General features: G+C 36.8%; 2 protein-coding genes and 1 pseudogene across 2 annotated transcripts; 1 reads left to right on the top strand and 2 right to left on the bottom strand.

Moving 5' to 3' along the window:
* Positions 1-699: 699 nt before the first annotated feature.
* LOC121753823 lies at positions 700-5,009 on the bottom strand (annotated as a pseudogene).
* Positions 5,010-5,794: 785 nt separating this feature from the next.
* LOC121756453 (exocyst complex component SEC10b-like) lies at positions 5,795-12,841 on the top strand. Its single transcript, XM_042152003.1, has 19 exons — positions 5,795-5,904; positions 6,516-6,626; positions 6,891-6,982; positions 7,342-7,507; positions 7,582-7,658; positions 8,073-8,171; positions 8,255-8,345; positions 8,793-8,878; positions 9,031-9,201; positions 9,373-9,426; positions 9,520-9,645; positions 9,772-9,864; positions 9,952-10,098; positions 10,228-10,325; positions 10,560-10,644; positions 11,066-11,124; positions 12,238-12,336; positions 12,422-12,505; positions 12,591-12,841. Exons 1-19 carry the CDS (start codon positions 5,805-5,807, stop codon positions 12,655-12,657), a joined length of 1,905 nt encoding a protein of 634 aa, XP_042007937.1. The 5' UTR covers positions 5,795-5,804; the 3' UTR covers positions 12,658-12,841.
* Positions 12,842-13,442: 601 nt separating this feature from the next.
* LOC121756452 (QWRF motif-containing protein 2-like) lies at positions 13,443-17,900 on the bottom strand. The gene is made up of 6 exons (XM_042152002.1): positions 16,089-17,900; positions 14,510-14,629; positions 14,152-14,268; positions 13,975-14,064; positions 13,764-13,871; positions 13,443-13,688 (listed from the first exon to the last, which is right to left on the bottom strand). The coding sequence occupies exons 1-6, from the start codon at positions 17,505-17,507 to the stop codon at positions 13,611-13,613; spliced, it is 1,932 nt and encodes a 643-aa protein (XP_042007936.1). The 5' UTR covers positions 17,508-17,900; the 3' UTR covers positions 13,443-13,610.
* Positions 17,901-23,595: the final 5,695 nt, after the last annotated feature.

Genomic DNA, 23,595 nt, shown 5'->3' with positions numbered 1-23,595 from the left:
GTTCCCGGACATAGTGGTGTTGTAGGGTGTGAGAGAAGATGAAAATGGATATGAGAGATTGATGATGAGAATTGTGTAGTGAAAGTGTGAATTTTTTGGAGTGAAATTGGGGGTATTTATAGATGAAAGTGTGTATTTTTGGGGGTAAAAAAATAAAAAAAAATTAAAAAGTGGGGAAAAACGGTTATAAACGGATATAATTTTTTGGGGAAGTGAAATTTTTTTTTATTATTTTTTATCGATTTTTTTTAATAAAAATCCGATTTTTTAAAAAAAAAATAAAAAAATGTTTGAAACCAACGGCTATGCCTGTTGGCGAATGGGAGACCGCCACGTGTGCATCCGCTGGCACGGACGTGCTCGATACATCGAGCAGCGCCGTGCCAGCGGCGCGGTTTGCAGCGGTGGCGGTCCTTCGCCTTGCAGCTGGCTACGGACGGCGGTGGCGCAACCGCCACCGCTGCGGATGCTCTAAGGAGCGTGGTGTAGTATTTTTAGTGCATAAGGAAAAATTTAAACTCACCCATCCCTTATAGCAGTGGACCTAGTGGTGACCACCCATCAACCCAACACATAATTAAAGTATTTACTATTTGTCTTCACCAGTTTCTGGAAACTACATAATTATTACTCATTCACGAAATTTGAATTCCCCCCATATTAAACTACTTGATGCAAAATGAAAAGTAGCGTATACAATTCGGACTAACCAAGAATTTCTTAACAACAATACACAGTTAGAATATTACATTTATATATATACAACACTTCTCCACATTCTCCATGAGAAACAGACAGAGAAGTGTGCACTAGCTAGTTAGTGAGACAAAACACTGTAATATTAGATACCTTTGAGGTAGACAACAGGGAAACCAATGTGTCACCAAAAAATGCCTCCGAAGATTAGTCGTCACTCGTCAGTCATCTGGCCTGTCTCGATCACCACGGATGCTGCCCCCACTAGGTCTAAAAGCTCGACCGATGTCACAGTTAGCACGTAGAATGCGCAGTCAGATACAATCAGTAGCTCTATATGTCTTCGGACATGCTCTTCCGTACACGGTTATTACACTGTACTAGGTGTGTTCTTAGATTACTTTCTTTAACCTGCGATGTTTAGCACAGGAATGAATCATCAACGATTAACGATGGCCAGGACTATTCGGGTTTAAGGGTTCATACCTGCATAGCTTCTAAAAGGGAAATGTAGTCTGTGCATTGCTCAAGCAAAGCTCTCTCCTTTTTCATTACTTTCGCCAGTTCACTCACTAAACAACTCACTTCCTCGACCTGACACCCATACGACATAAACGTGAAACTTCTTCGACACTTCTTGAATCGCTAAAATGTCAAGACTTTTTAACAACGTATGAGTACTGAGTTGAGGGAATTACAGTTGGGAGAAGCAAATATGCTGAGTTTGACATTGCTTGCATGACTTCAACAGCTGAACCGATAGCTTTCTCCAAGCTTCGGATGTCGGCCTGCCAAAAAATTCATTTTGTGATTCGACTGGCCAAGCTACAATGCAAAAGTTCCGTACACAATAAATGCATAACCAAGTTACATACGGTGGCTCCTCCACCGACTGGAAGACGAAGAGTGCTAGCCTTCAAAGCTTCGATAGCTCCGACCACAGAAATCAAGTGGTTTTTCATCCAAAGATGCCCAATCCTCCAAAAAGGTCATCTAAATTGCACGAGACAAAAAAACCCCACTTCATATATGGAAAACAAAGATGACCTACTTATTGGTGCCCACCGTCCATGAGCAAAATACATACACGTCGATTTGGGACCGTGTGAAATGGATGATAAGTATTACTACATATAGATAATTTACCAGGCATGACATGTACACCATCACAGCTAAAACGTGCTAATGATCAATAAATGACACAGAATGGGGAAACAGTAAATAGAGCTTACTTGTTTTTTCAAAATGGAAGCTAGTTTCAACTTTTGTCTAAGCAGCTGCAATCTGTGTCTTCTTTTAGCGACACTATCACGTAGATCTGAGCTCGTTATCCATGCGTTCCACAGATTCTTCTGGTGAAGTCAGAAGGTTTTAGCTAATAAATTTCAGAGGCTAAATATAATTTTAGGGAGGCAAAATCAAAATTTCTGAATTACTCAAAGTTGATCATCATACTCCAAGATGGGAATCCCTTACACTAGATTTGGTCTACCCTATAACTGAAGGAAAACACTCAAAAACCTCCAAGAAGATATGCCTCAAAGCTCAAACTACTTGGTATTTCAACAGCATAGGATTTGTCATTAACTTTGAAACAATATAAATTGATCATTCTTCTCTAACCTAATGCCTCAAACTACTTGGTATTTCAACAGCACTATCTTTTTATGCCTTTTTTCAAACTTTCGACATTTCTTTCAGTCATTTAATTAAAGATGATGCCTCATAAGGCAACACCATCATCCAAGCCAGAATAAGCACATTTACATATAGCACCAATCCAAATATTTGAGATAAAAAAAACAGGATATAACCCACAGAGTGTAACTGACACAGATGAGATAAGGTCCCATATATGACTTAGGCAAATCTGCATAATATCTTATGATTAAGTTGCATACTTATCTTTGTGATTTACTTCCTTATTTATGTAGGATTTGATTTTATCTTGTTTATTTCCAAGATTAGTTAATTTTTTTTATTAGGATTAGGATTACTTTTCTGATTGCAGTAGGATTCATTATAATTTCCTATATAAAGGATGAGACAAAACATCTTGGGAAAAGATCAGAGATAGAACAGTAATACGGTATTAGACCATGGCCTCCTGCGTGAGGAATATTTTCTTGTAGTTCCTTCAGTTCGATTAATTCCATTCAGTGCTTTACAGTTTCTGTTCGTTTACTTTCAGTCTTAAAGTTTGTTTCCAGTTTATGTTGTCGTTCGTCAGTCTCCGGTCTTTACTTATCAGTAAAATCTCACATTTTAAGCTATGTTCTCGTTATCTAGTCAATTTTGATTCTATGATAGACATGTATTATAAGGATTTCTAAACTAGTCTGTTATTCATTACAGGCCTATAGAGGAGCATTACATGTAATAAAGCAAGTTTTACAAACAAGTATTCTCTTCCTCTTGATATTTTACTATTCACCATATAAGATTTTTTAAGCCAGCAAAACAACTTTTTTCCAGATAGATATCATTAAGAGCACCGTGCACAGGGATTATAAGATGTCCGATGTAGGTTGTTTTGGCTGCATTTCTGATATTTGTCACAAGATAATGCAGAGCCTATTTTATACGCCCTACATTGTTGGCAAGTGAATAATATACAGCATCTACAAGGAAATAACTACAAACAGTTCATTGATCTTTTATCGTTCCATCTGCCTATTGAGAGCTTAAGAGACACCATCGTTTTTATCATTCCTCTTGTCATTTCATAAATTAAGCCATATCTATCATGTTTATGTCCAAACAAAAGGACATCTATTGATGAAACGAAATAACAGAGAAAAGTATAAGAAGAAGATTCTGACCTCTGCACTGCGTTTCTGTACATGCAAGACCGCTTCAGTTCTAGCGTTTACAAAGCGCCAATGCAAGTGCCGATTGTACAAAAGTCTCAAAAAATGAGCATCTAAGATTTTTCTCTCCCCAACTTTCCCTCTCTGTACATCAACAGCAAAACTAAGAACCGAGGGCGTGTCCAGTGAAATTGTTGTTAATGGTGCTAACAGCATTTCTGATGCGAGATGGACTATATCCCCTCGATGGAGACGTTCCCACTGGTGTCATAAGCTTGCTAGGAGATGCAGCCCTAACACCACCACGAATAGGAGACGACATTGTTCTTGGGGATGACATAATTGAATTGTTACCACTATACTTTTTCAATTTAGGCGGCACAATCAGTTTAGAACCAGGACTTGTAGATAAAGGTGAGCCGGGATCCTGCAGTCTCCTAAGCCGGCTGTTAGTTTCTTGCCAAAATTTAGCTGAAGCAAAATTCCACGAGGGCCATTTTCCTTTGGGAACCAGGGCCACATTCTTGAACTCCTGAAGTGCTGCCAGATGAGACACTATCCGAATCAGACATGGTGAGGTCACATGGCATCAACGCCTCATTATTAACTGAGTTTCCATACGGGGATTGTTGAGCCACATTAGAAAGCTCAGAGTGGCCCAAATCAAGACTCGCCCTACCACCTAGCGAAGATCTCCTCTCATCAATCATTGAGTTCTGTAGTGATCGAACAGCATTCCCAGATCCACTCAGGGTACTGCTCTCCTCAACACTGCTACTACAATCCATACTCCTCAAAAGGGGATTCATCAACCGATGCCTAGCTGGCCACCTGTGCTGATCAGCAACCTTACAACCCTCTACCTGACCACCTACAACATCGGCCCTTCCCCCTTGAAGGAGTACTACTTCTCATCCTCTCCGGAGTCCCCTTCCTCACACTACTCAAATTAGGGGAAGGAGGAGCCACCTTAGTCTTACTAATAGGCAACGAAAACGCCTCCCCTTGAAATGAAACAGACAAACTCCTAGTCGAGGTCACAAGAAGCTTAGTGGCAGCTGAAACACCACCATTCTTAGGGTCAAAATCAGGAATCAGAGGCCTGGCAGCCACAGACCGCCTTCTGTCTACAGAAACAGACCTCTTAGAGGCTAATGCCGGCGTATTCGCCATAGGGGTGGGGTTTCTTGAAACCACAGGCGAGGGGAACCTTCTAGAAGAAGAAGAGGAAGATGAGGAGGAAAGTGAAGATGAATTGGATGTTGAAGGGGACATGTATCTAGAAGAGACAATTCTTGATTTGGGCTTTTTGGGATTGTTGGAAACCCCATTGCTGTTATCTTTTTCAGAGGGCAACAATGGGGGCCTAGTGGTTTTGGGGTTTTGGGGGGTCGGTTGTTGAAGCTGCTCCAGAAACAGCAGCCACCATCATCACAATTCAAGAAGCGAACACACACACAGAGAGTGTAAAGACGTGAAATCTGAGGAAACCCTCACATTTTGATTCCGCAGAAAGAGACAGACTTACCCAGAGCCCTCTTGTTATCGGCATTTCAAGATCAAGAGATCCCACTGTAGCTCAAGAACGCGTTATGGGTATGCAAAAGATTCCACCTTTTTTGCTTTCTTCTTCTTCTTTGAATGTCAGACGCCGCAATACAGCAGCCCATCTAATTTAGGAACAAAATATGAACAATGGTGCGGATGGGTTGCTGCAAGAATTAAGAAAGAGAAAGTATGTGTGTGTGTGTGTGTGAGAGAGAGAGAGAGAGAGAGGAATTCTTGGGCAAATTCAATCTGGCTGAATTGGATTAGAGAAAAAGTGTTGGGGAATCTTAACTATCCAAAAATCATTCTCTAAAATTACTTTTTGCACGTTGTTGATATTAATAATTAGAATTCTAACGATATCTATGAAATTAGTTTAATTTAATTTGCCAATCAAAAATAGTTTTTTTTTAAATTATAAATTGCTTTATCTTTTCTCTACTACTACATCCACTTATTCTTATGATTTAACAGTTGCACATTAAAATTTGATTTTTTATTGTTCACATAGTCTTATTTTTATTCATGAGAATTTTACTATCATTTTTATTGTCAGAGTGCAGACACCCAGAGAGAAAATGCCCAGTCAAACAATAGATCTTTTAAGGTAGACTCTTTATAAGAAGGCTCAGATGTGCCTCTATGTGTCTACTACAATTGTGTGGCCATAAAAGCCTCTCTGCTTATGATGATTAGCAATGTCGACACCATCTTAAATAGTGCTAAGCGATCTTCATCCTGCAGTACCTGATGGAGTTTAACAGCAGTCCTGGTGACCTAATGGAACTCTCACCTTTATTCTCAGATGATACCCGGGTATCTGAGGCTGCATCAATTGCGCAAAAATTGAGTAAGATGAACCCCTTTTATGGGAATCTGAGAATTAGCAGTTTTTTTTTTAATCTGAGAAAGAAGTTCTTGGTATTAGTCTTCTGTAAACTGAAAGCCATCTCCTGTAATTTAAATCATGTTCCTTTATTAGAAATGGGCTACTCACCCCTTAAAAGGCCTTATAAGGGGGAGGGTTATCCATACTTATATAGAAAAGCTAGGATCATCACCAAGTCGATCTGGGACAAGATTTAAGAGTTTTAACACGCCCCCTCACGTGTGGGCCGGAATGACACATCGGACTTCCATCACGTGGGTAGGCACGAGAAGAGATAAATCCATCATCGACTTGAGCCCGCTCTGATACCATATTAAAAATGGGCCACTCACCCCTTAAAAGGCCTTATAAGGGGGAGGATTACCCATACTTATATAGACAAGCTAGGATCATCACCAAGTCGATTTGGGACAAGATTTAAGAGTTTTAACATCCCTTCTTCAGAAATGTGTCATATGATTTGAGTAAATCATGTCCCGGAACTGAGATAAACCTCTTATTCATGTACTGTGATTTATATTTCCTTCTTGATTACAAAAGTATGAAAGTTCTGGTAACTACTGTCAATATAGGATCATTTGCCGAAGAAGATCCTGGAAGACAAGCCATGACTGTCTCAGGAAATGCAACAGCAAGCAAAGGATTGGAAGTTGCAGTTGGTAATCTCCAGGAATATTGCAATGGTATGATTTTGTTTTTAGTTGACTGATTTACTTTTGGCTATATGAGCCATTTAACTTGAAATTACCGAGGACTTTCGAGCCTATGGTTGTAGCATAACCTAGTGTAACTGTGCTTCAGAATCTGGTTCGATCAACAAAGTATATAAATCTTTAAATGAAGCTCACCGCTTGAATTCTGGCTCTAGAAGCACACATTTAATTTGAATCTAATATCCCCCATTTGCTTAGTTTTGATTATTGGTTTTTGTTCTAAATTGTGTGCAGAACTGGAAAACAAATTGCTGTCCAGATTTGATGTAGCCTCACAGAAAAAGGATCTGTGTTCAATGGCCCAGTGTGCAATTATTTTGTTGCAGGTGATTTGTTCAATAAGGCGGGCAGAATGTTTTGTTGCAATAGAGCATTTTCCAAGATTCACTCTAAGGATTTTCATCATGTCTGTAAAATGACAAAGAAGCTGGAACTTTAAAAGATCAATTAGTGCAATCTGTTATCTATTTTTTTTTACCTTTTAGGTGCTATTATCATCTTCACCTTCATTGTTACTATTGTCATCTGTTTCTATTTTTTCTTTCAAAGGATTGGTCATTGGTCTTGAAGATTAAGATATGTGCCATTAAGCATGTCTGCATTGCCGGGCGTTATCTTTGCGACATGCATAACTTATGTTGCTTGATTGTGTAGCTGAAATACTACTAGTGATGTCTGTATTCAGTTCAACAGGGGTACTAGTGTTATGCAACATTATGTGGGGTTACGTCCAATGTTTGATTTGGAGGTCATGAATGCTGATGTGCAAGTGGTTCTTGGTGACTCTGGATCTCAACCCATTCCTAGCAATGTTGGGCAAGGGCTCTCTTCATTGTACAAAGAAATTACTGGTCTGAAAAACTACACCTTATCTCATGAGTTGGGTTTGACAACTCATTTTGCTTTTGTTTCTACTTTCTTGCAGATACTGTAAAGAAAGAAGCAGAAACCATAACAGCAGTATTTCCTTACCCCAATGATGTCATGTCGATATTGGTTCAGGTATTCTGGTTTGATTGTTTTTTCCATCATTAACAAGACCTGGTTATCATTCTTTCCTCCATGGTAAAACTAAATTCTGTAAATAAGTATGGTGGAGGCTGCTTTTGAAATGGTTTTTATTTAGCAAAGATCTTTACATCTAAAACTCTGATGCAGGAAAACTTATAAGCTGTAAAATTAAAAAGGGGACTTTGAAAAGTTGAGGTTGGAGAGAGACTTTTCTGCATATACCCATTTTCCCTTCTCAAGCACATCTCAAAATTTGTTCAAGTCATTGATAATTTCAAAATATATTGCATATTTTTCTGACCTCTCAAATATCTTGCATATAAATCTCAAATATGCATAGATCATAAGATATCTGGTATTATGTTCTACATTATTGATTTTGTTTTTATTTTGTTTCACATGAAGCGTGTCCTGGAAGACCGAGTTCCTAATCTTCTTGAGAAGCTATTGCTGAAACCATCTCTTGTTAATCCACCTTCCAAGGAAGAAGGAGGGCTTATATTAGTGAGTCCCTTATGGAGCTGGAAAATTCTATTATGTTATGAGTTCAGAATTAAAAATATTAACAATTTCCTTATTACCCTCAGTATCTGAGAATGCTAGCAGTGTCGTATGAGAAAACGCTTGAACTTTCTAAGGACTTGCATAGCGTGGGCTGTGGTGACTTGGATGTTGAAGGTACATAATATAAAATTATCGAGAGACTTTCTACAACATCAACTATCTTCAGCCTCTGACTTGGGAACATAAGTTTTTTGTTATCTGCACATATAGAATTCTATGTAAATTCAGGAAAAATAAAAAGGTTTGATGTTCCTTTGATACTTTCATCATGGTATTTATGCTTGTGTTGAATCCACTCTACTAGATCACATGTAAGAAGATAATAATTCAAAGGAGAAAGCCATGTTCAGAATATTATAAGAAATCAAGCAATCTATTTATCACTGGAGACAACTGTATACTGGTATACCTTCTGTTGGAATCTCTTATCGTGTGGCATCACGAGAGATATTTATTGGAAAAAACGGTTGCTTCTGCTGAAAGATATTATCTGCTATGTTAACAGATTCTGTAGATAGCACATTGATGAATTTATAATCTTCATCTTATCTTTCTGTGCAGGCTTGACTGAGTCACTTTTTCTTCCCCACAAAGATACATATATAGAATGTGAAAAGGTTTCTCTTAGGCTACTCTATAAGGCAAAGGTACGTCCTAAACTATGGATCTCCATCTTTGTCTTCCTCTCTTGCTTTAGAAAGAGAGAGCCTTCTGACCTAGTGGCTATTATCACAATTCATATGCTCACTAGCTTAATGCATTGTTTTTTCAAATGGCTGTGAAAATGAAAATGCTGCAGATGGAGGAACTAGGAATTGAGTTCTCGTCCTCTGAATCAAAGGGCACAATTGGGCGTTCCAAGGGAGCATCCATTGCATCTTCTCAACACCAGATATCCGTCACCATTGTTACCGACTTTGTACACTGGAACGAAGAAGCCATATCCAGATGTACTTTGTTTTCAACACAGGTATATCTGGTTCAACTGTTATTTATTCTGTGATCAATTACATAAATTTGAGAATTTTATGCTGTCATTTCTCGAGTTCAAACATTAAGAGATAGAGAGAGTCCATTATGTGATTGCTAAAATTGTTCAATAGCTTTAACTAATAGTAGATTATATCTTACTATCGTGCAGGAAACTACTCTTGCAGCTAACGTTCGGCTCGTTTTCACATGCTTTTTGAAGCAGGCGAGATTATCAGTTTCTTGCAGTACTCTGAATTCTTTTTGTAGGTGTCTAAGAAACTATTTTATCATCTTCTTATTCCTTTTCCTTCTTTAGGTAAGTCAATATATAACTGAAGGCCTTGAAAGAGCGAAAGAAAGCCTGATTGATGCTGCAGCATCTAGAGAACGGTTTGCTCTAGGAACTAGTGTGGGTCGAAGAGTTACAGGAGCCACATCTATAGTAATGACTTGATACTTTTAGCTTTCTTGAGTCTTTCGATGGTTACAATATGCAAAAATGAATGTCGTATTTTCAGATCTTGTTCTTGAACTATTTTAATGTTAGAATTTACTTGGTATTATATAGGGAGAAAATGCTGCTGCAGCTGGAGAAAGTGGTTTTAAATCTTTTATGCTTACTCTACAGCAGTGTGGAAGTAGTGTGGTTGTTCTTCAACAAGTATGTCATTTTGCTTACAGTTGTGTTTCTTGACGTTTATAGTAGAACTTGTGCCAAATCTTACTAGTAAGAATTCTGATTTTGCAGTTTTTTGCGAACTCTGTTTCTCAAATCTTACTGCCTGTGGAGGGTGCACATGCTGCTGCCTGTGAAGAAATGGCATCAGCAATGTCCAGTGCAGAAGCTGCTGCCTACAAGGGGCTCCAGCTGTGCATTGAAACAGTGATGGCTGAGGTGAGTACTAAAATTCTCTCCGGAAGTATGATATTCCTGTTTTCTAAGAATTGAATTTTCTTACCTTTTTCACGTGCCTCTTTTGGTTTACTTAGATATTGTTTTATTTGACTATTGAGTTATTGTAAGGTTGATCGCCTGCAATCAGCTGAACAGAAAGCTGCAGATTTCAGATCATCTGACGATGACATTAGTCCGGAGCAGCGACCAACAAATGCTTGCACTAGGTGTGAAAGCTTAGTCATTTTTGAACTTCTGTATGTGATGTTCAATTTAGAGTTTGTTCTTTAGGTGGCATACCAGGAATATATTGTGTGGCAAATATTAGATTCCCATTCACGTGCTCTTTTTTCTTTTCTTGTCTTTCTGAAAGAGTATTTTTTTCAATTTCATCACATTCTCGGTCTACTCTTGTCCGAGTTGCTTCTATACTAAGCTCTGGTTTCTCTGTCCAATTTCAGAGTTATTGCATATCTCTCCCGGGTACTTGAGTCTGCTTTCACAGCTCTTGATGGTTTGAACAAACAGGCATTCCTCACCGAACTGGTAAGGAGATTGTTTCCATGTAAGCAGTTGAGAGTGTTCTGGTGGATATGATGGCTTAGCTTACACTTGATTCATAGCAGCCTGGGGATTATCATGTTTTTTGAACTATAGTGTAAATTCATTGTATGTATCTCTGAGATTCTTGACATAAACAGAGCGAAAATCTTGTTTGGCACTATTCAGTAATGATGTCTACTGACCAATATATATTCTCTGAAGTGATATTGGCTTTTGTTTTGGATCGCAGGGTTGTTATATGTTGCCGAACTATTGATATATTTCATTTCATTTAGCTTTCATTCCCCTGTTATTGATATAACCAATTACTTAAATAAATGAAAATAATGTTTTAACTCATTTTTTTAGTTGAAATTCATTAACTGATGTGGTAAAATAGCATTTTAAACTGGTGATGTTACAGGGAAATCGCTTGCACAAGTTGGTAATGAGTCATTGGGAAAAGTTCACTTTCAACTGGAGGTAGTTCTTGATTTCTTTTATAATTCTTTTTATATATCTACTGAAGCTTCATATGTGATGGTGATTACATGCCTGAGAGTGACCTATAACTGCAATGTTGCATCAACAATATTCCACGAGATAAGTAGGAGGGAGATAAACATATTTGGTTCCTGAAACTTTCTTCCCGCTGTTTCTATTTATTTGTTTAACTTAGTGATGCAACGAATCATGCTCGGCTTAACTCATAGTAGTGATGGAGGTTAGGCTAGGTAGGTCCAGGCACCAAGTCGATTTTGTGCTGAAATATCTCTAAGAGGACATAAGCCACCAGTAAGAATCTCTGATAAAATGTTGGAGAATTCATCAATGGAAGAGGGACGAGCTACATGATGATCAAGCGAAAACAAGAAACACATAAGAGAGATATGCAACCATCCAGAATAGCAGCTCGACCCAACTGTCACAATATCCAACAATAGGGGCCATGCACCCATGGGAAACAGAACCAAAATCAGCTTCACCCAAGGAAACTTGTTGGAACACACTGAATCAAACTAAACATAGAAGTAGCCGTTTGGATCCATGATACAGAATATGGCCAAGGGTTGGGCTTGTTGGATAAGATAGTTGACATGATGTTCTTGCAGGCACCTGAATCAATGATGGCGAGAGCATGACGTTGGATGTAATCAGGAACAACCATGGGAGTGACACACACCCATCCTAGACCACCACTTCTTAAATATTTAAGAGATGGATAACCAAAATAATACTAGAAGGATTGACTTGGCTAACAAAGTATATCTAAACTAATCTAAGTATCTTGAAAATTCATAATCTTATACTCTGTAAGAAGCTCAAATTCATAGTTGAGTAGATAGATTGAGCGTGCAAATAGGAAAACTTTACCGTGAATGAGCTTGAACAGGAAAATGATACTGCCCTGAGCTCCATAGGGTCAATGCATAGGGCTCTATATTTGGACTCATAGAGTCGATGTCTGTCACATGTTAGCCCTATGAGTTAGCAACATGATGCTTTCCTGACTGTATTTTATCTCGTGGTGAGATGTGAAGTTGTAACTAACTCCCACATTTTCTTCCATTTTGACTAATGTAAAAAACTATGCAGTGGAGGACTGCAGCTCAAGCGTGACATATCAGAGTATGCAGACTTTGTTCGGTGTTTCAATGCTCCTACAGTAGATGAGAAATTCGAGCTGTTGGGCATGTAAGTGAAGTTTTATGTCTTCTTCTCCAACAAATTAACAAAACAATCCCGTATTTACCATTTTCGCTTCATCCTGTCGGCCCAGCCTAGCAAACGTGTTTATTGTCGCTCCTGAAAGCCTGTCGTCGCTGTTTGAGGGAACTCCAAGTATAAAAACAGATGCAAAAAGGTAGGACTCAGGGTGTCGAATTCATAACATCAAATTGCATTGTCTCATCTTATTCTTATCATTAGTTTGTGGATTGCAAATTCAGGTTTATTCAGCTCAGAGACGATTACAAGAGTGCAAAGCTGGCAACTAAACTCAGTTCTCTGTGGTAGCTACCTCTAATCAATGCAGAAATAGGGCATGTTGTTTTTCAATTTAAAGCTAAGATTGTGTGATTCATTGGTGATAACAAATTGATTATTCACACATATTAACATGTTGAATACGAACTATACGAAAGCGGAAAGGTATTCGTGTTCATGTGTTTTGATGAATTCCAAAGTAGGGTTGATCATCTTCCAAGTAATTATACGCTAAAAATAATTGTTTGTTTCTCATTGGTATATCGGTATGAGATTCTATCAATGCATCTACTATATGTTTACTTTTATTTAGAGAACTACACCTACTTAATTTTATAGTGATTCTAATTTTATATTCTACTATCACTACTCCCTCCGTTCCATAGTAATATAATCATTTTTGTATAAAACAATTATCAGTAGACATAGGGAGCGTTGGTGTAGTATTTTTAGTGCATAAGGAAAAATTTATACTCACCCATCCCTTATAGCAGTGGACCTAGTGGTGACCACCCATCAACCCAACCCTTAATTAAAGTATTTACTATTTGTCTTCACCAGTTTCTGGAAACTACATAATTATTACTCATTCACGAAATTTGAATTCCCCCATATTAAACTACTTGATGCAAAATGAAAAGTAGCATATACAATTCGGACTAACCAAGAATTTCTTAACAACAATACACAGTTAGAATATTACATTTATATATATACAACACTTCTCCACATTCTCCATGAGAAACAGACAGAGAAGTGTGCACTAGCTAGTTAGTGAGACAAAACACTGTAATATTAGATACCTTGAGGTAGACAACAGGAGAAACCAATGTGTCACCAAAAAATGCCTCCGAAGATTAGTCGTCACTCGTCAGTCATCTGGCCTGTCTCGATCACCACGGATGCTGCCCCCACTAGGTCTAAAAGCTCGACCGATGTCACAGTTAGCACGTAGAATGCGCAGTCAGATACAATCAGTAGCTCTATATGTCTTCGGACATGCTCTTCCGTACACGGTTATTACACTGTACTAGGTGTGTTCTTAGATTACTTTCTTTAACCTGCGATGTTTAGCACAGGAATGAATCATCAACGATTAACGATGGCCAGGACTATTCGGGTTTAAGGGTTCATACCTGCATAGCTTCTAAAAGGGAAATGTAGTCTGTGCATTGCTCAAGCAAAGCTCTCTCCTTTTTCATTACTTTCGCCAGTTCACTCACTAAACAACTCACTTCCTCGACCTGACACCCATACGACATAAACGTGAAACTTCTTCGACACTTCTTGAATCGCTAAAATGTCAGATTTTTTAACAACGTATGAGTACTGAGTTGAGGGAATTACAGTTGGGAGAAGCAAATATGCTGAGTTTGACATTGCTTGCATGACTTCAACAGCTGAACCGATAGCTTTCTCCAAGCTTCGGATGTCGGCCTGCCAAAAAATTCATTTTGTGATTCGACTGGCCAAGCTACAATGCAAAAGTTCCGTACACAATAAATGCATAACCAAGTTACATACGGTGGCTCCTCCGCCGACTGGAAGACGAAGAGTGCTAGCCTTCAAAGCTTCGATAGCTCCGACCACAGAAATCAAGTGGTTTTCATCCAAAGATGCCCAATCCTCCAAAAAGGTCATCTAAATTGCACGAGACAAAAAAAACCCCACTTCATATATGGAAAACAAAGATGACCTACTTATTTGGTGCCCACCGTCCATGAGCAAAATACATACACGTCGATTTGGGACCGTGTGAAATGGATGATAAGTATTACTACATATAGATAATTTACCAGGCATGACATGTAAACCTACACAGCTAGAACGTGCTAATGATCAATAAATGACACAGAATGAGGAAACAGTAAATAGAGCTTACTTGTTTTTTCAAAATGGAAGCTAGTTTCAACTTTTGTCTAAGCAGCTGCAATCTGTGTCTTCTTTTAGCAACACTATCACGTAGATCTGAGCTCGTTATCCATGCGTTCCACAGATTCTTCTGGTGAAGTCAGAAGGTTTTAGCTAATAAATTTCAGAGGCTAAATATAATTTTAGGGAGGCAAAATCAAAATTTCTGAATTACTCAAAGTTGATCATCATACTCCAAGATGGGAATCCCTTACGCTAGATTTGATCTACCCTATAACTGAAGGAAAACACTCAAAACCTCCAAGAAGATATGCCTCAAAGCTCAAACTACTTGGTATTTCAACAGCATAGGATTTGTCATAACTTTGAAACAATATAAATTGATCATTCTTCTCTAACCTAATGCCTCAAACTACTTGGTATTTCAACAGCACTGTCTTTTTATGCCTTTTTCAAACTTTCGACATTTCTTTCAGTCATTTAATTAAAGATGATGCCTCATAAGATAACACCATCATCCAAGCCAGAATAAGCACATTTACATATAGCACCAATCCAAATATTTGAGATAAAAAAAACAAGGATATAACCCAGAGTGTAACTTATACAGATGAGATAAGGTCCCATATATGACTTAGGCAAATCTGCATAAATATCTTATGATTAAGTTGCATACTTATCTTTGTGATTTACTTCCTTATTTAAGTAGGATTTGATTTTATCTTATTTATTTCCAAGATTAGTTAATTTTTTTTATTAGGATTAGGATTACTTTTCTGATTGCAGTAGGATTCATTATAATTTCCTATATAAAGGATGAGACAAAACATCTTGGGAAAAGATCAGAGATAGAACGGTATTAGACCATGGCCTCCTGCGTGAGGAATATTTTCTTGTAGTTCCTTCAGTTCGATTAATTCCATTCAGTGCTTTACAGTTTCTGTTCGTTTACTTTCAGTCTTAAAGTTTGTTTCCAGTTTATGTTGTCGTTAGTCAGTCTCCGGTCTTTACTTATCAGTAAAATCCCACATTTTAAGCTATGTTCTCGTTATCTAGTCACTTTTGATTCTATGATAGACATGTATTATAAGGATTTCTAAACTAGTCTGTTATTCATTACAGCCTATAGAGGAGCATTACATGTAAATAAAGCAAGTTTTACAAACAAGTATTCTCTTCCTCTTGATATTTTACTATTCACTATATAAGATTTTTTAAACCAGCAAAACAACTTTTTTCCAGATAGATATCATTAAGAGCACCGTGCACAGGGATTATAAGATGTCCGATGTAGGTTGTTTTGGCTGCATTCCTGATATTTGTCACAAGATAATGCAGAGCCTATTTATACGCCCTACATTGTTGGCAAGTGAATAATATACAGCATCTAAAAGGAAATAACTACAAACAGTTCATTGATCTTTTATCGTTCCATCTGCCTATTGAGAGCTTAAGAGACACCATCTTTTTTATCATTCCTCTTGTCATTTCATAAATTAAGCCATATCTATCATGTTTTATGTCCAAACAAAAGGACATCTATTGATGAAATGAAATAACAGAGAAAAGTATAAGAAGAAGATTCTGACCTCTGCACTGCGTTTCTGTACATGCAAGACCGCTTCAGTTCTAGCGTTTACAAAGCGCCAATGCAAGTGCCGATTGTACAAAAGTCTCAAAAAATGAGCATCTAAGATTTTTCTCTCCCCAACTTTCCCTCTCTGTACATCAACAGCAAAACTAAGAACCGAGGGCGTGTCAGTGAAATTGTTGTTAATGGTGCTAACAGCATTTCTGATGCGAGATGGACTATATCCCCTCGATGGAGACGTTCCCACTGGTGTCATAAGCTTGCTAGGAGATGCAGCCCTAACACCACCACGAATAGGAGACGACATTGTTCTTGGGGATGACATAATTGAATTGTTACCACTATACTTTTTCAATTTAGGCGGCACAATCAGTTTAGAACCAGGACTTGTAGATAAAGGTGAGCCGGGATCCTGCAGTCTCCTAAGCCGGCTGTTAGTTTCTTGCCAAAATTTAGCTGAAGCAAAAATTCCACGAGGGCCATTTTTCCTTTGGGAACCAGGGCCACATTCTTGAACTCCTGAAGTGCTACCAGATGAGACACTATCCGAATCAGACATGGTGAGGTCACATGGCATCAACGCCTCATTATTAACTGAGTTTCCATACGGGGATCGTTGAGCCACATTTGGAAGCTCAGAGTGGCCCAAATCAAGACTCGCCCTACCACCTAGCGAAGATCTCCTCTCATCAATCATTGAGTTCTGTAGTGATCGAACAGCATTCCCAGATCCACTCAGGGTACTGCTCTCCTCAACACTGCTACTACAATCCATATTCCTCGAAAGGGGATTCATCAACTGATGCCTAGCTGGCCACCTGTGCTGATCAGCAACCTTACAACCCTCTACCTGACCACCTACAACATCGGCCTTCCCCCTTGAAGGAGTACTACTTCTCCTCCTCTCCGGAGTCCCCTTCCTCACACTACTCAAATTAGGGGAAGGAGGAGCCACCTTAGTCTTACTAATAGGCAACGAAAACGCCTCCCCTTGAAATGAAACAGACAAACTCCTAGTCGAGGTCACAAGAAGCTTAGTGGCAGCTGAAACACCACCATTCTTAGGGTTAAAATCAGGAATCAGAGGCCTGGCAGCCACAGACCGCCTTCTGTCTACAGAAACAGACCTCTTAGAGGCTAATGCCGGCGTATTCGCCATAGGGGTGGGGTTTCTTGAAACCACAGGCGAGGGGAACCTTCTAGAAGAAGAAGAGGAAGATGAGGAGGAAAGTGAAGATGAATTGGATGTTGAAGGGGACATGTATCTAGAAGAGACAATTCTTGATTTGGGCTTTTTGGGATTGTTGGAAACCCCATTGCTGTTATCTTTTTCAGAGGGCAACAATGGGGGCCTAGTGGTTTTGGGGTTTTGGGGGTCGGTTGTTGAAGCTGCTCCAGAAACAGCAGCCACCATCATCACAATTCAAGAAGCGAACACACACACAGAGAGTGTAAAGACGTGAAATCTGAGGAAACCCTCACATTTTGATTCCGGCAGAAAGAGACAGACTTACCCAGAGCCCTCTTGTTATCGGCATTTCAAGATCAAGAGATCCCACTGTAGCTCAAGAACGCGTTATGGGTATGCAAAAGATTCCACCTTTTTTGCTTTCTTCTTCTTCTTTGAATGTCAGACGCCGCAATACAGCAGCCCATCTAATTTAGGAACAAAAATATGAACAATGGTGCGGATGGGTTTGCTGCAAGAATTAAGAAAGAGAAAGTATGTGCGTGTGTGTGTGTGTGTGTGTGAGAGAGAGAGAGAGAGAGAGAGAGAGAGAGAGAGAGGGGAATTCTTGGGCAAATTCAATCTGGCTGAATTGGATTTAGAGAAAAAGTGTTGGGGAATCTTAACTAATCCAAAAATCATTCTCTAATAATACCTTTTTGCACTTTTTTGTATATTAGTAATAATTAGAACTTCTAACAATATCTATGAAATTATTTGTAATTTTAATTTGCCAATCAAAATTAGTTTTTTTTTTTAATTATAAATTGCTTTATCTTTTTCTCTACTACTACATCCACTTATTCTTAAGATTTTAACAGTTGCACATTAAAATTTGTATTTTTTTTATTCGTTCACATAGTCTTATTTTTATTCATGAGAATTTTTTACTAGATTTTTTTCTATTCTTCTTTATTTTATATTTATCTATTTTTTCACTCTCTGAGTAGGGATCTATTTAATAAATATTCGTAAGATTTATAATTATGTACCTATTGAAATGAGATTTTTATCATGGAACGAAGGAGTATTTTTAGTGAGGGAGAATATATTTTGACCGACTTCTTTGGTCTATTCCAAGTCTTTATTAGACACTGATAGATGTGTCTCAACTTAAACTTTGGAGTTAAATAGATGTAACACAACTATGCCTCCTTAATAAACTATTTAAGTCTTTGTTTGTATTGAGATGGTGATAATGACATTACATTTACCCACTATAGATTTTTTCTCATTTTTCAGTGTATCACTCATACTGCCCAATTAATTGTTTTAAATTTTTCTTTAATTTTTTAAAATTTAATAAGCATATTAGTTGTATAATAATGTCAAGAAAGGTGGTATATTATATTGTATATAATGTTTTTTTTCTTTTTATGATAGTTAGTAAAAAACTAATATATTTAATAGCATGATATAAATACATATCTTCCACACTTAGTTGTGATATATATATTCATTATTTATACATCATTTAAGTGTACATATGAAAGAAAATAAAAAACAATAACAAATTTAATTACATGATGTAGATATTTCGTTATGTCCCTCAAGTCTTACCCATATTGAATCATCTTAATTCTCTAGTTGTACGTATAGACAGAAAATATTGTGTATTACTATCAATAATATTAGTCATACCGAAGTATTTGGTTTGCAAGATCGTATCTCAAGCTTAAATTTGTAGTGTGTTTGGTTCTTGATATTCAATCTCACAGCTCAATCCTAAATGGATAATTATAGAATAATTAGTCATAGCTAACTCATATAACTAAAATAATCTCACAACTCAATGCTATATTATATCTTGGTATTATTTTATCTTGGAAATCGAACACATATCAATGTAGTAGTATAAAATTTACATTTTAATTATTAACCAACTATGGATTGACACCTCTGCCCCCTACAACACTTTTGTTACTTGGCAAATATTATTTCATTCACCTACGCCTAGCGAACTAAGTCATGGTCTTTAACTTTAGTTAATGAACTTGTCGATGTATGGGACATAAAAAAAATTTAAAAATAAAATTAAAGTTGCTGTAAAACTTTGACCCCAATAGATTTCTCACATTATTTATGCAATACCTTAGGACCTACTAATATGATGCCACTAATAGGGTACTTAACCCCAAAAAATTTAAAAATGTATATAGGTCTCTAGCTACGGTTAATCAAATTGCTGCCGTTACAAAAAATTATTAAGAATGCAAGGGTAATTTTTAAGGATATCTAAAGAAATCATATGAATGCATGTAATCAGATTAATTAATAATAATCTAGGTCATTTTTTCTGCACCTTATTATTTGTTCAGAAGACAGAAAATGACGCGGCTTTATTTACCGCGATCTGGTTAATGGTGTGGACTATCGTAGTAAACAAAAGCCGCGTTATTTTTATTTCCAGTCTAGTAATAAGGTACCGAAAATTTGACTTGTATTAGATTCGGAATTAAAATCATCTATTAGTTATTATTTTGTCAATATTTATTATTAGGTTAGGTTTGAAACTAAGACCATGTTTGGTTGTCAGGATTCTGTCTGTGAAAGTAATCTGATTCCTTAAATTTTAAATTCATGTGTTTGTTTTCGGTTTTAATCAAAATCCTGAAACAAGGAAAGTTAGTACAGGATTCTAAATCCTAACTTTTCTTAGGTATTCTTTTTCACACTTTTAGGATTCTTACATATTTAATGCAATATAGTACAGTTTATTATTATTATTATTATTATTATTATTATTATTATTATTATTATTATTATTATCATTATTGTTATTATTTATTACAATGTTTTAAAAATAATTTAAAAGTATAAACCATACTTAATTTCAGGATAATAAATAACTATAATTCAAATTATCATAATTATAACTATATTATTAGTATTTATTTTTATTTTTATAATAATAATAATAATAATTTATTCAATAATTAAATATAATTATAATTATATAATAATATAATAATTATTAATTTATAAATTAGTAATTAACAATAAAATTGTAGTGAAATTTTAAATTATAAAATTTATTCAATTTAAAATTAAGTAAATATAATGATAATAATAATAATAATAATAATAATCTTATTTATTATTATATTATTATATATTATGATGTATAATCCATATTTAAACTATCCATCGTAATAATAAATAAAATAATATAATTATTATCATTTGTAATTAATAGTTTATTAAATAATATGTATTATTATTTTTTATAAATAAAAAATGATAAGTATATTTTTAGTTTAGTGTTTAAATCAAATATATACTTTCAAATCTTGATATTTTCCAAACACAGGAAAGTAAAGTTATTAGAAATCATATTCTCGAGATTCATTTTCCCATAAATCATTTTCTTTGTCAACTTTACTTTCCCGCCAACCAAACATGGCCTAAGAGTTTTTGTCAATATTTGGCCAAAGTTTAATAAACAAACATATACTATTAAAAATAGTAACTATTCAAAAGCTATAAATCAGAAATATAGATGGATGGAAATTCTTACCTGATGAAATTAAAAGTTAGTAGTATATGGGGATGTGTTCTTGCAAATACACTGACATTTTTTAATGATATATATACACTAAAATACAAGAAAATTTTAACCGCTGTGTGTGTTTGTGTGTTTAAATCCAGAAATGCAGCCCAAATTTTGGCCCTAGGATTAGATGATCTAATGGTCAATAATTAACCAAAAATACGGAAGATCATAATTAAGCAGTTTTAGGTCATATTATAAGATTTGAGTTTAATGTCATGTTAAGATCATTTTAGGTCATGCTTTGTTAGTATGACCTAAACATAAACTAACAATGACCTAAACATGCCATATGCATGATATTGTTCTGCGTTTCTGTATTTAAATCTAGTTTTGCATAGATTAAAACCTATATATATATGAGTGTGTGAATGTGTTTGTGTTGGTGTATAGGATGCATCGTCACATTCAGTCTCTTTCTGCCTCTTCTTTTTTCTCCCTTGCTTTCTACGCATTTCTTCTTTTACTCTTTTATTTACAATCTTTTTAATTAGATTAAATAGTCAAATGTATATTGTAAACTATCATCGATTAAACAAAAAAAAATACTAGCATTTAACTAAACATGTCTTAATATTTTGTGAAACTGTATTTCACAATTAAATTTATTTTGATATATTCACGAAATAATAAATTAGTATTTCCAACTGCCCTGGTTTTCATATAGTAGTAGTTAAAAACGAGGCACTAGATGTTGTCGAGTGGAGCTCATTGATAACATAAAAAAGTCATCATCAACCAATTTGTAAAATTAGAAAAGCATCACTATAATTAAAGAATTTCTTCTAAATATAAAAACGCATATGACAAATGTGTGCAATACATTTTTATAATAGTATGTCGTAGAACTTAATTATGTAGGAGTATATTTTTTTAAGCACTCGTGACAATCCAATAATTAATTTTGTTTGCCCTTAACTTTGGATTTACTTTTTGATGCTTTATATATCTTCTAACAAAACCCTCTTTTAGATCTTCATATGATTTAATATTTCATTTTGTTATTGCACGTTACGAATCTACTTACTAGTTTGTAATCGGGCTGCTGGGAAGACTCGGTGCGATGACTCCTGGAGTGGCTTGTTCCTCCTTCGTGAGAACCGGAGGTAGATGTCTCCCGAGGCCGTTTTTCAGACCTGCGAGCTGGACTAGCTTCCTCACGGTGATCACGAACGGTATTACGGGTGGTATGTGATCTGGTATGCATTTTTTTTTTTTGGGGTGGAAAAAGGGTCAAAAATTCGCTTTATCACAAATTTGGTTCTCTGGTTCCCACAGACGGCGCCAGTGATGAATCGGCGAATTTCTGATGTTAGTGAATGCAGGAAAAACGCAGATCACGATACAGAGAATTTACGTGGTTCCATTTACTGAGGTAAATCTACGTCCACGGGAAGAAAAGAAGGCAGAGTTGTATTGCTTGATCTGTTTTCTACAGCTTACAATACAGACTTGCTATTTTGTATTTTATCTCTAGAGATCGAGAGAATGTAACCCTATCTATCAGATCTAGGTTCTATTTATACAAAGGACCAAGATCGTGGCATGCAGCTATTTACTAGGTAGTGGATGTCGTGGAGATCGTGGCGATCTTGCATGGGTCCACTATCCTGCATGAGTTAATGACTGCTTGACACCACTAAATAGATCGTGGGTGTAGTGGAGGTGGAAATCCTGCATGAGTCCACTATCTCCTAGTTCGGTCAAATACTGAGACCGAACTGCTGAATTATGGCCGAGCAGCTTTTGCCGATCTGAGAGTAGAGCTTGATGCCGACCTGAGAGCAGAGTTTGATTGGTTGGCTTTTACCGAGCTGTAGGCTGGGGCCGAACTCTTTGGTTGTGCCGAACTGAACTCTGATACTCTTTAGTCATGCCGAACTGATACTCTTTCTTGGGCTTTACTGCTGTTGGGCTTGTTTAGTACCTTGTTTAGTACGTACTCCATCACTACCCCCCCCGGAAAGCGAAGTGAATTACTTCGGCATTCTGGATAAAGGTACGGGGTAAGTCGATGTTTGTCCTTGGTCTTATGAAGTGAACTCTTTTTTGACCGGACTCGTCTTTGGTCTGATGAAATAAACATTTTTGACCGGACTCGTCTTTGGTCTGATGAAATAAACATCTTTGACCGGACTAAGCTTGTGTCCTAATTTGGCGAGTTTTATCGCTCGGATCGGACTTTCCGTTGTCCTAATTTGGGGATCGGACTTTCCCTTGTCCTAATTCGGCGAGTTTTATCGCGTGGATCGGACTTTCCCTTGTCCTAATTCAGGCAAGTTTTATCGCGAGAATCGGACTTTCGTTGCAGTTCGTTTCAGACGAAGTGCTTGATTTTTAAGCCGAATTGTGGTCTGGTATCCTCTTTAGAAGCTTGGACTTCACAATCGTTGGCTTATTGCAGCTCGTTTCAGACGAACTGCTTGTTTAAGCTGAATTGTGGTCTTGTATCTTCTGTAGAAGCTTTGACTCACAATCGTTGGCTTGTTGCAGCTCGTTTCAGACGAACTGCTTGTTTAAGCTGAATTGTGGTCTTGTATCTTCTGTAGAAGCTTTGACTCACAATCGTTGGCTTGTTGCAGCTCGTTTCAGACGAACTGCTTGTTTAAGCTGAATTGTGGTCTTGTATCTTCTGTAGAAGCTTTGACTCACAATCGTTGGCTTGTTGCAGCTCGTTTCAGACGAACTGCTTGTTTAAGCTGAATTGTGGTCTTGTATCTTCTGTAG

This window comes from Salvia splendens, chromosome 11 (genome assembly GCF_004379255.2).
Source record: "Salvia splendens isolate huo1 chromosome 11, SspV2, whole genome shotgun sequence".
Lineage (NCBI taxonomy): Eukaryota > Viridiplantae > Streptophyta > Magnoliopsida > Lamiales > Lamiaceae > Salvia > Salvia splendens.
This window is presented reverse-complemented; position numbering and strand designations above follow the sequence as displayed.